Raw genomic sequence first — 11,749 nt, forward strand, 5'->3', positions numbered from 1 at the left:
TCACAAGCAAGGAAGCAGAGGCAGAGAGGAGAAAAAATTTAATTTCACAACCTTGACTGTAGTCACCCCTGTATCCCACATAGAACCAAGATGACAGCACAGCTTGAGGTTCTATTGTCAGGAAATTACAAACCGTGTGTATTTTTATGACAGTGTTTTTCTGTTCATTAACACTGATAATAAAGCCTAGCTTCCTTTCCATTAGGTTGTTAACCAAATAATTCCTTTACTATTGAATTAATACTACATTGATATAGTAATAAGAATCTTTAAGTAGAGCCTTCTGACTAGTACCCAGTACAATGCTCAGCAGTGAGAATGCAGTAGCAATAATGATTAATTAACCACTGCTCCAATAGCATTCTTTATTAACAGGTAAATAAAATAGCATTCTTGATTCACAGGTAAATAAAATAAAACCTTGGCTTATGTAACTAAGTTAACATTAGCTAGGAATTTCATGTCATCCCTCTGCTAACTCATGTAACAGTCTAGTTCTCTGATCTAATTTCTCTCTTTTTTTTTAACACACAGACACAACCACTGTCAGGAATCAGGGATGAAAAATTACACAGCAATAACAACGTTCATCCTTGTGGGACTAACCGATGACCCGAATCTAAAGATTCTGCTGTTCATCTTTTTGCTTCTAACCTACCTTTTGAGTGTTGCTGGGAACCTGATCATCATCACTCTCACTCTGGTAGATCCTCACCTCAAAACACCCATGTATTTTTTCCTCCGGAATTTCTCCATCTTGGAAGTGTCATTCACAACCGTCTGCATTCCCAGATTCCTCTACACAATGGCATCTGGGGACAACACTGTTACCTACAATGCATGTGCCACTCAATTATTTTTTGTTGTTATCCTGGCTGTGACTGAGTTTTTTATTCTGACGGCCATGTCCTATGACCGCTACGTGGCCATCTGCAAACCCCTGCAGTACACGACCATCATGAACAACACGGTCTGCATTAAGTTCCTCATTGGCTGTTACATGATTGCTCTAATCATCGTCCTCCCACCATTTGGCATGGGCTTTGAGCTTGAGTTTTGTGACTCTAATGTCATAGATCACTTTGGCTGTGATGCTGCTCCCATCCTGAAGATTACTTGCTCAGACACAGAGTTCCTCGAGCGATTCGTCTTGGTCCTGGCTGCATTGATGCTCCTGTTCACCTTGGTGTGTGTAATCATGTCCTATACATACATCATCAGGACCGTTCTCAGATTCCCTTCTGCCCAGCAAAGGAAAAAGGCTTTTTCTACATGTTCTTCCCATATAATTGTGGTTTCTATCACTTATGGAACCTGCATCTTCATCTATATTAAACCACATGCAAAAGAAGGGGTAGCTATTAATAAAGTGGTGTCAGTTCTTACCACCTCTGTTGCACCAGTAATGAATCCTTTCATTTATACTCTGAGGAACAAACAAGTGGTACAAGCTTTCAAAGACATGATCAAAAGGGTTGCATACTATTTCAAAGGACTAAAATGATTACTGAGTACAAAAAAAAAATTGTAAAAGTATTCCTTGGTATTCATTTATTTTTCTCTAATGGTATATTAGCCATGGTTTTATACATCACAACCTCATTCTGTTACACTTAGTACCTACCATTAATACATGTATTGATAATCCTTTTAGCTCAATCTATCTCCAGGAATACATAGGGGAAATTCTCTGTAAATATTTATAACCATATATCTGCTACTTACAGAACCAAGAAATGTAGGCAATATCAATGTACTATTATATTGGTGCTCAGCTACTCCTCTTTTACTGACTGATATGTCCTAAGCTGAGTCCCAGATCGCCCAGGAACAGCAGTGACAATGGTTTCACTGGTGTATGAATATGTCTGACCTCATTGTATACATTAAATAATGTGAATTTCTGTGAAAATATGTACTTTGCACATATGTTAAATATGTGAATATCAATTATACCTCAATAAAGCTGTGTTCAAGAGGGAAATTATTTGTGAAGTCATATGCACAGATTTATTTCCTTCTAGGATACACTTTCTGTCAAGTATGTGCTTGTTTGCCACTTTGATATTGATAACTGTATCTCTAAGACAACATATTATGGTAATTAATTATAACACCTTAAGGCTTTTTTCTTAATAGATGATCAGACTCTAATCTTAAAAATGTGAAAAGAAAAATAATAAATCTTCTAGATGAAAACTAGAAGAATATTTCCATGATCTAGGGGTAAAGAATTTTTTTTTTATTGGAATATGGTTGATTAACAATGTGTGTTAGTTTCAGGTGTACAGCAAAGTGATTCAGTTATACATATGCTGTGGTTGTTGTTTTAGCTGCTTAGTCATGTCCGACTCTAGTGGAGCATGTTGCCATTTCCTTCACCACCAGTTATACATATACATGTATCTATTTTTTTCTAATCTTTTCTAAGTATTTTACCATTTAGGTTATTACAGAATATTGAACAGAGTTCCAAGTGGCTAAAGAATATTTTTTTAAACTAAAAACAGAAAGCATTAATCATTTTTTTAAAAGCCTAAAAAATAACTTTTTTTAAAGTATGGTAAACTGAAATATTTTACAGTTAGGAAGATTCCATTCATCAAGAAACATTAGAGAATGAAAGGCAGATATATGAGTCTAGAAGAGTATTCAGATAAATGTGGGAGTATGAATTTTCCCTGGATTTCTTATGGTTCCTGTAAAATGTTAATTCTTTTGGTTGTCATTTGGGAATGCTAATTGGCAGTTGGGAATGCCAGTTCCCAACTCTTCTCCTGCCTTAAGAATTAGGTCTACAGCCATTTGACTAGTTAATTGCTCTGATCCAAAAAGATAATAATAAATTTCTATCTCCCCTAGCAAGTCAAATGGTTACAGCCAAAGACTGTCTTTAGGTTAAACACCAAGGTTTCAGGAAGACTAGAATCGTTCCCCTAATTATTTTACACATCAAGGAAGAAGGAAACTCAGGAACTTGGCTGCCATCTCTAAATTGTAAAAGCTAAGACCTGCATAGATCTATCTGACTCCTGGAGACATTTTATTTACCTATCAAATGGCTAAAGAGAAGACCCTTTCTGGAAAGGAGCGGACAACTGCCTCCTTTTCCTTTATAAGCAGAGAATTATTTCTCCTCATCTATTGCCTATGGGTTTCCCGGGTGGTGCTAGTGGTAAAGAACCCACCTGCCAATGCCAGAGATATAGGAGAAGCAAGTTTGATCCCTGGGTTGGGAAGATTCCCCAGCAGGAGGGCATGGCAACCCACTCCAGTATTCTTGCCTGGAAAATCCCATGGACAGAGGAGCCTGGCAGGCTACAGTCCATGGGGTCGCACAGAGTCAGACACGACTGAAGTGACTTAGCATGCATGCATTGCCTGTGGGTTTAGAATTGCTCACACAGGATATCTGACTTGGCTGTCATCATGTCACCACAGTGATTAGACTTAGGGTGAGGAGATCTAATACACTTATTATTTATTTGTGTTAGTCGCTCAGTCGCATCTAACTCTTTGAGACCCCAAGGACTGTAGCCCACCAGGTTCCTCTGTCCTGTGGGCTTATAAAAGTTTACTAATAAAGGTTGAATCAGATGCACTTTCTTAAGATCAGAGGATTACATAGCTACTCACCAAATGTTGAAAATGTTAGTCACTCAGGCATGTCCCAACTCTTTGCAACCCCAGGGACTGTAGCCTGACAGTCTCCTCTGTCCATGATATTTCCCAGGCAAGAATACTGGAGTGGGTTGCCATTACCTTCTCCAGGGGATCTCCCCAACCCAACCCAGGGATCAAACTGGAGTCTTCTGCATTGCAGGGGGATTCTTTACTGTCTGAAACACTAGGAAAGCCCCATATTTATTTACTGAGAGGTAAAAAAGCAGATCAGGAAGCAACAGTTAGAACTGGACATGGAACAACTGACTGGTTCCAAATAGAAAAAGGAGTACATCAAGGCTGTATGATGTCACCCTGCTTATTTAACTTATATGCACAATACATCATAAGAAATGCTGGGCTGGATGAAGCACAAGCTGGAATCAAGATTCCTGGGAGAAGTATCAATAACCTCAGATATGCAGATGACACCACCCTTATGGAAGAAAGTGAAGAAGAACTAAAGAGCCTCTTGATATAAGTGAAAGAGAAGAGTGAAAAAGTTGGCTTAAAGCCCAATATTCAGAAAACGAAGATCATGGCATCTGGTCCCATCACTTCATGGCAAATAGATGGAGAAACAGTGGAAATAGTGTCAGACTTTATTTTTCTGGGCTCCAAAATCACTGCAGATGGTGACTGCAGCCATGAAATTAAGACACTTACTCCTTGGAAGGAAAGTTATGACCAACCTAGACAGCATATTCAAAAGTAGAAACATTACTTTGCCAACAAAGATCTGTCTAGTCAAGGCTATGATTTTTCCAATAGTCATGTATGGATGTGAGAGTGGACTATAAAGAAAGCTGAGTGACGAAAAATTGATGCTTTTGAACTGTGGTGTTGGAGACGACTCTTGAGAGTCCCTTGGACTGCACGGAGATCCAACCAGTCCATCCTAAAGGAAATTAGTCCTGAATATTCATTGGAAGGACTGATGTTGAAGCTGAAACTCCAATACTTTGGCCACCTGATGTGAAGAGCTGACTCATTTGACAAGACCCTGATGCTGGGGAAGATTGAAGGCAGGAGAAGGGGACGACAGAGGATGAGATGGTTGGATGGCATCATCAACTCAATGGGCATGAGTTTGAGTAAACTCTGGGAGTTGGTGATGAACAGGGAGGCCTGGCATGCTGTGGTTCATGGGGTCACAAGGAGTAGGACACAAATGAGTGACTGAACTGAACTGACCTGACCTGAGAGGTAAATAATAAGAAATCTGCCTCTGATCTTGAATACCTCAGTGTACATTCAAGAATAAAATTAACAGTAATAAATATTTAAAAATCAACAATAAAATAGTATTATATTCCATACTTTGGTTTCAATTTAAAGTTACTGTGTATAACATCAACATACAAAAATCAGTTGTATTGTCTATATGTCAAAAACAAACCAGTAGAATATGAAACTAAAATAAGACATCATTTACAAATCAAATAGTGGTGAATGAATATATGCAAGATTTATTGGAGAAAAAGATAACATTCTATTTGCAGATATTTTAAAGATTCAAATAACTGGCTGTATTTTCACAAGTTTACTATAGGTATAATGCAACCTCAGTAAGGATTTCATAGATTTTTTTGTAATACTTGATAGGCAAAATTTCTGCCAAGTTACAAAGGATAAAAAATAATGACACACTCTAAAAGAAGGATAACAAAATGAAATTTTCAGAGATCACTAATTATTCTAAAGTGAAAAAGTGAAAGTTGCTCAGTCATGTCCAGCTCTTTGCAATCCAGTCCATGGAATTCTCTAGGCCAGAATACTGGAGTGGGTAGCCTTTCCCTTCTCCAGGGGATCTTCCCAACCCAAGGATTGAACCCAGGTCTCCAGCATTTTGGGCGGATTCCTTACCAGCTGAACTATCAGGGAAGCCCTAGTTAATTAAGACAGCATATTATTGTTGTAGAAATAGACAAATAGACCAATGGAAGATAATTGAACTTAGAAACTGACTCATATATATGTGAACCCTTAATTTATGATAAAGTTGTCACTAAAATGGAAAAGGACAGTCTTAACAGCAAACAACTCTGGGAATATTTGATGTCTATATGGGAAAAAGTGAAATTGGATATCAATTACAGAAGAAATCAATTTCAAATGAATTATAGACATAAACCTGAAAGTCAAAAAATTAAAGAAGATTATATAGAAGAATATTTTCATATCAGTGGGTTAGGGAAAATTTTTCTTAACTTAGGTACAACAAAAAAATTGATAAATTTTTAAATTGATAAATTTGACTGCATTAAAATTAAGAATCTGTTCACAAATGAAAATCATTAACAGAGCATAAAATAGTAAGATATCTGCAACTCATATAATCCAAAAAGTATTTATCTTCAGAATATATAAAGAATTCCAACATATCAATAGAGAAAAGACAGATAGCCCAATGGAAAAAAAGTGAGCAAGAGACTGGAAAAATGACTTCAAAAAAGAGAAATATAAATGGCTAATATTGCTATAGAAAATTCTTCACCTATACTAACAATCATGGAAAAACAAATTAAGATCACATGAGTTCAACATGACATAATGAGATAGGTAAATGTGGACAATCTGAAGTCCAAGTAAGGAAGCTATGGAACAGAGAGCAATTGGATATTGTAAACAATTCAACCACTTTGAAATCAATTCAGCATTACTATTAAAGTTGAAATAATACATACCCAATAAGCGAGCAATTCCACTTGTGGAATACATGTGTCAGTAGAACTGTGCATTTCATAGTGTTTCCAAAATGAAAAATAAATCCCTGCTAACTAAATGAATGAATGGTGGCAGATTCATACAATGGAATGCTGCTGCTGCTGCTAAGTCGCTTCAGTCGTGTCCAGCTCTGTGCAACCCCATAGATGGCAGCCCACCAGGCTCCCCCTTCCCTGGGATTCTCCAGGCAAGAACACTGGAGTGGGTTGCCATTTCCTTCTCCAATGCAGGAAAGTGAAAAGTGAAAGTGAAGTCGCTCAGTCTTGTCCAACTCTTTGCGACCCCATGCACTGTAGCCCACCAGGCTCCCCCATCCATGGGATTTTCCAGGCAAGAGCACTGGAGTGGGGTGCCATTACCTTCTCCGATACAATGGAATATTATAATGCAAATGAATGAGTCACAGCTATCAGCAGCAACACAAATGAACTGTATGCATAAAACTGAACAAAAGAAGTGAGACACGAAGGAATACATGCAATGTAATTCCATTTTTATAAAGGTTGAAAACAGGCAACACAAAGCTATATTGTTTAAGGATCCATAAAGTAATAAAATTGTAAATGTAAGAAATTTAATTTGTTGAAATTTTCTCATATATAAATGGAGATACAAATAAATCCAGATTCAAAAAATTTCTGAAATAATTGAAGAAGTTAATCCATGTAACAGACTCACCCCCTGCTTAAAAAAAGTAGAGATCACTTAATAGCACAGTTATTCATAATTTTCCCCTTGGCCTTGCTATTAATGTTTGTGGTGTTAGTATTGCCATTGATTTTTTATCTTTTGAAATCTCTGAGAACACAAACAATTATCCAAAATGAAGTTTATCACAGCATATGTTTTTTTTCCTTTTTGAGTATAATCTTTGTACTTCATTCTTATAATATCTTATAATATCAAAAAGATGAACAAGAAGAAAAAAATGGACAGAAAATAAGATAATATTTGATTATATTTGGGGGTAGGTGGTGAATGAATGACAATCATAATTTGAGACATGGCTTAATTTCTAATGAATTTAGAAGTACTGTACAGGGCCACTCACACTCCTACAAATGAAAGAGCCCCTAATGGTGCTTATTTTAGAAAAATGACTCACAAAGTATTTTCAGAATGTGGGGCTCTTCAATGACCCTCAAGTTGTGTCACCAATGTGGTAGCATGTTTCAGTGATAACCAAGTGGTAATTTTTCTAGCCATCTTCAAACGCCTCACCTCATTACTCTCATCTTCTCTCTCAGATTCTTAGGCTGTAGCTGACTCTCTCACTGTACCTTTTTTTTTTTTTTTTTGGTCTTTTTTCCCAAATATATTGAAATATAATTGACATGTAATATTGAGTAACTTTAAGATGTACAGTGTGATAATTTGATACTCTCATTGTACTTTTAACATAGTCTCCTTGGCCCTTCTTCTCTCAAATATGTGTCCACAACTTGCTCACAAAGGTGTCAACAACTGATGCTCATTAACACCTCTGAACTTGAGTCCACAGGGCACCTTTAGCTTCTTATGGAAATTGATCCCCATGTGCATTCTCTAAAAGGACAGATAAAACCTGGGTCACTGTTGATAACACAGGATCTGCAAAGAAGTCCATATCTTGGCTTCTAAGGAGAGCAACATAATTTATCACAGATCAGAAAATTGAGGGTATTTTCAGTATGATCAGTCCCCCTTTTAATCCTATCACTGCTACTTTTTACAGTTTTTTGGTATGCTATTTTGCCCCTGTTAAGTAGAACCCTTAAGTAGACCTTAAGTAGACCCTTCTGTCTCTCAAGAACTGAAGTTTAATCTAATTTGAATTATTTGAAGTAATAGAGAAAATAATTCTCTTACTATGTAGTTAAGCCTTATAAGTTTGAGTACTTCCATGAAAGAGCATGGAAGGATAAGGCAAGACAATACAAATAAATTATGCTAATTTTTTGCTCTTTGTAGACTCATATGTGAATCTCACCTTTGATTCATCTTTTAGTATCAACCAGGTAAACAGACCACCACAGTCATTCAAACTGTGAACAGTATAAGCCTTTTTTTTTTTTCATGGTTACATCACCAAGCTTTATTTTATTTTTGTTGTTGGTGGTTGATTTTTTTTGTTGTTTTTTTTTTAACTTTACAATATTGTATTGGTTTTGCCATATATCAAAATGAATCCACCACAGGTATACATGTGTTCCCCATCCTGAACCCTCCTCCCTCCTCCCCAGTATAAACCCTTTATGTTTCTAGTTTCCAAAATCACTGATGGAATCATTAGTGGACATAGACCATGAAATTTTACCATCGTGAAATTCTGGAAGAAAATGTAAAGCCACTGTTAAAAATTTCAGGTGAGTACAACCAGGGAAATAAGATCCAGATCTGAGAAAACCAGATTCAGGTTTCACCTTACCTGGTCTCTCAATATTCATGTATGGCCATCATGGGATATCAGTGATGTCTGAAAGTATATGACTTTTCTAACTAACCATACAGGTTGATTAAAGGATCCCTTAAAATGTCCTTTGCCACAAGAATATTTTTAATCAAATAAGGCTACAGGTGCAAAAATCTGTAACTATCAAGTTTGCCTTCCTTAGTGACTACCAGTATATCTACAAAGAAAAACTATAACCAATAATACTGGCATTAATTTCCTCATTTCTGTGCTCTAAGAACAGTGGAAACACATATTTTTGAGATTTATAACCAGCCTCTATTCCTAGATACCATTCAGCAGTCTTCAAAACTTTGAGCAAAATCCATTCTGGGAGCTATGTCCTATGACCACCACAATATCTCTCTCCCCACTTGTATGCCAGATCAGTGCCCAGAAGACTCTGGCAATGAAGTGTAAATGAAAAGTGAAAGTGTTAGTCACTCAATCATGTCCAAATCTTTGCAAACACCATGGACTGTAGCCTGCCAGTTTCCTCTGTCCATGGAATTCTCCAGGCAAGAATATTAGAGTGGGTTGCCATTCCCTTTTCCAGGGGATCTTTCTGACCCAGGGATCAAACCCAGGTCCCTTGTATTACAGGCAAATTCTTTGCCATCTGAGCCAACAGGGAAGCCCATAATGTATACCTGTGGCGGATTCATTTTGATATTTGGCAAAACTAATACAGTTATGTAAAGTTTAAAAATAAGATAAAATTAAAAAAAAAAAAGAAGTAAACTGGAAAAAAAAAAAGCATAAGGCTTAATGCATATCAATACAATTTAGTGATGGCAGAAGCCTGGACATAGGAAAAAACTTATGGTATAAAATGATAGCATCCTGAAACAGTCTCATAATCTTAAAAGCCAAATAGACATTCATCCAAAAAAAATTCAGGAAGATAGCAAAAACAAACAGCTTTGGATCTGGGGTTTATAGCGTTGCCTGTACTGGGAGAATTTCCACAGGTTACTTTAAAGAGGAAACCAGGCAACTAGACTGTGAAAGAGATGAGGGTCAGCTACATATATGATGAAGCATCAGGTAGTGTATGAAGGGGAACACAAAAAGAAGAGAAAAGAAGAACAAAGAGAAAAATTTATACCAAGAACATAGAAGTAAAAAAGACATAGAGAACTAAAATCTGATAAAATTATTTAAATGTAGGAAACTTATGAATATTTTATAAGTAAGGACAGATACAGACAGAGTCATTCTTGTGTGACATGTCTGTGTTAAGAACCCAGGAATAGGAGAAATGACAAAAGCTTTATTAATTGAAACAGTATTTTATGTTTTGGTGTTTTTACTCCATTATATGAATTCTCTATGCACATCATTCCTGTGTGTATTTTAGATCATTCTTTGTGTTTAATCAATTTTATTCATGTTTTAATGTGAAAATATTGATCCATTAAAATATTCACTTGCCAAAAAAGAGCTTTATGAATGAAGCCACTTACACAGGAACCCTGGGTCTCAATGAGCCATCCCTAGTCCAGTGGGATGCCACTTTGGGCCAATTTGGATGAAGACTTGATAATATGACCTGATTCTGTTGGTTCCAATTAACTTCATTTGTCCTAGCCTGAGAAACTCCAGTTTTCATCACTGACCTTCCCTTTTCCCTTTAGATCTACTGAAGGTCAACAATGAAAACCAAACCACATTTACTGAGTTTATTCTGTTGGGCCTCACAAATCAACATGAATCCAGGTGGTGATATTCATCTTTCTGTTCCTCGCCTACTTGCTAAGCATCTTAGGAAATTTGACTATCATCATACTCACTCTGGTAGCCCCTCACCTCAAGACTCCCATGTGTTTCTTCCTCTGGAATTTCTCCTTCTTAGAAGTTTCTTTCACATCCATTTTTATTCCCAAGCTTCTGACCAGCTTGACAACAGGAAATAAAGTCATCAGCTTTGCTGGCTGCCTGACTCAGTATCTTTTTGCTATACTCCTTGGGGCAACAGAGTTTTACCTCCTGACTTCTATGTCCTATGTCCACTATGTGGCCATCTACAAACCCCTGCATTACCTGACCATCATGAGCAGCAGAGGCTGCATACAACTTGTGTTCTGCTCCTGGCTAGGGGGAGCCCTGGCTATCTTGCCACCAATTATCCTGATAAGCCAGATGGGTTTCTGTGCCTCCAATGTTCTGAATCAATATTATTGTGACTATAGACCCCTCCTAGAGGTTGCCTGCTCGGACACAAGCCTTTTAGAATTAAAAGTCATCTTCTTAGCTGTTTTGACTCTGGTGGCTACTCTTTTGCTGGTGACACTTTCTTATACATATATTATCAGGACCATTCTGAGGATTACTTCTGCCCAGCAAAGGACAAAGGCTTCTGCCACTGTTCCTCCCACATGATTGTCATCTCACTCTCTTATGGCAGCTGCATCTTTTATACATGAACCCATCACCAAAAAAGGAGGGAATTTCGACAAGGAAATATCTCTGCTCATGACTTCAGTTAGTCCTTTGTTGAACCCCTTTATTTATACCCTAAGGAATCAGCAGGTGAATCAAGCTTTTAAGAACACCGTAAAAAAAAATTACGAAATTTTAATAATCATAATGTATTATTTTAATTAGTAAAATTAACAAATAATTGAGTTAATACATATCTAATAAGTGTTGACTATATTTCAAGGGATATTCTGGGCACTGAGAATAGAAATACAAGAAACATAGCTCCCAAATTTCTAAGAACCTCCAGGCCAGTATCAGAGAGAGATATAAAAGCATATAAATTATAATGAAACTTAATAAATGCTATTACAAAGAAATAAATGAGATGCCATAAAAAATGATTTGAGACAACTTTGCTCTTGATATTATGATTTCTGTCTTTTGAGACATTTGATTTCTCACTTATGAGACATTTGAGAGGCAAAAATGGTGTATAATGGGAAC

At 36.8% G+C, this 11,749-nt stretch overlaps 1 protein-coding gene and 1 pseudogene across 1 annotated transcript; both read left to right on the forward strand.

Annotated features, from left to right (window-relative positions):
• Nucleotides 1-559: 559 nt before the first annotated feature.
• LOC129641607 (olfactory receptor 6C2-like) lies at nucleotides 560-1,504 on the forward strand. Its single transcript, XM_055566278.1, has one exon. It carries the CDS (start codon nucleotides 560-562, stop codon nucleotides 1,502-1,504), a length of 945 nt encoding a protein of 314 aa, XP_055422253.1.
• Nucleotides 1,505-8,674: 7,170 nt separating this feature from the next.
• Nucleotides 8,675-11,428, forward strand: LOC129647666 (olfactory receptor 6C4-like; annotated as a pseudogene).
• Nucleotides 11,429-11,749: the final 321 nt, after the last annotated feature.

The sequence above is a fragment of the Bubalus kerabau genome, chromosome 1 (genome assembly GCF_029407905.1).
Source record: "Bubalus kerabau isolate K-KA32 ecotype Philippines breed swamp buffalo chromosome 1, PCC_UOA_SB_1v2, whole genome shotgun sequence".
In the NCBI taxonomy this organism is placed as follows: domain Eukaryota; kingdom Metazoa; phylum Chordata; class Mammalia; order Artiodactyla; family Bovidae; genus Bubalus; species Bubalus kerabau.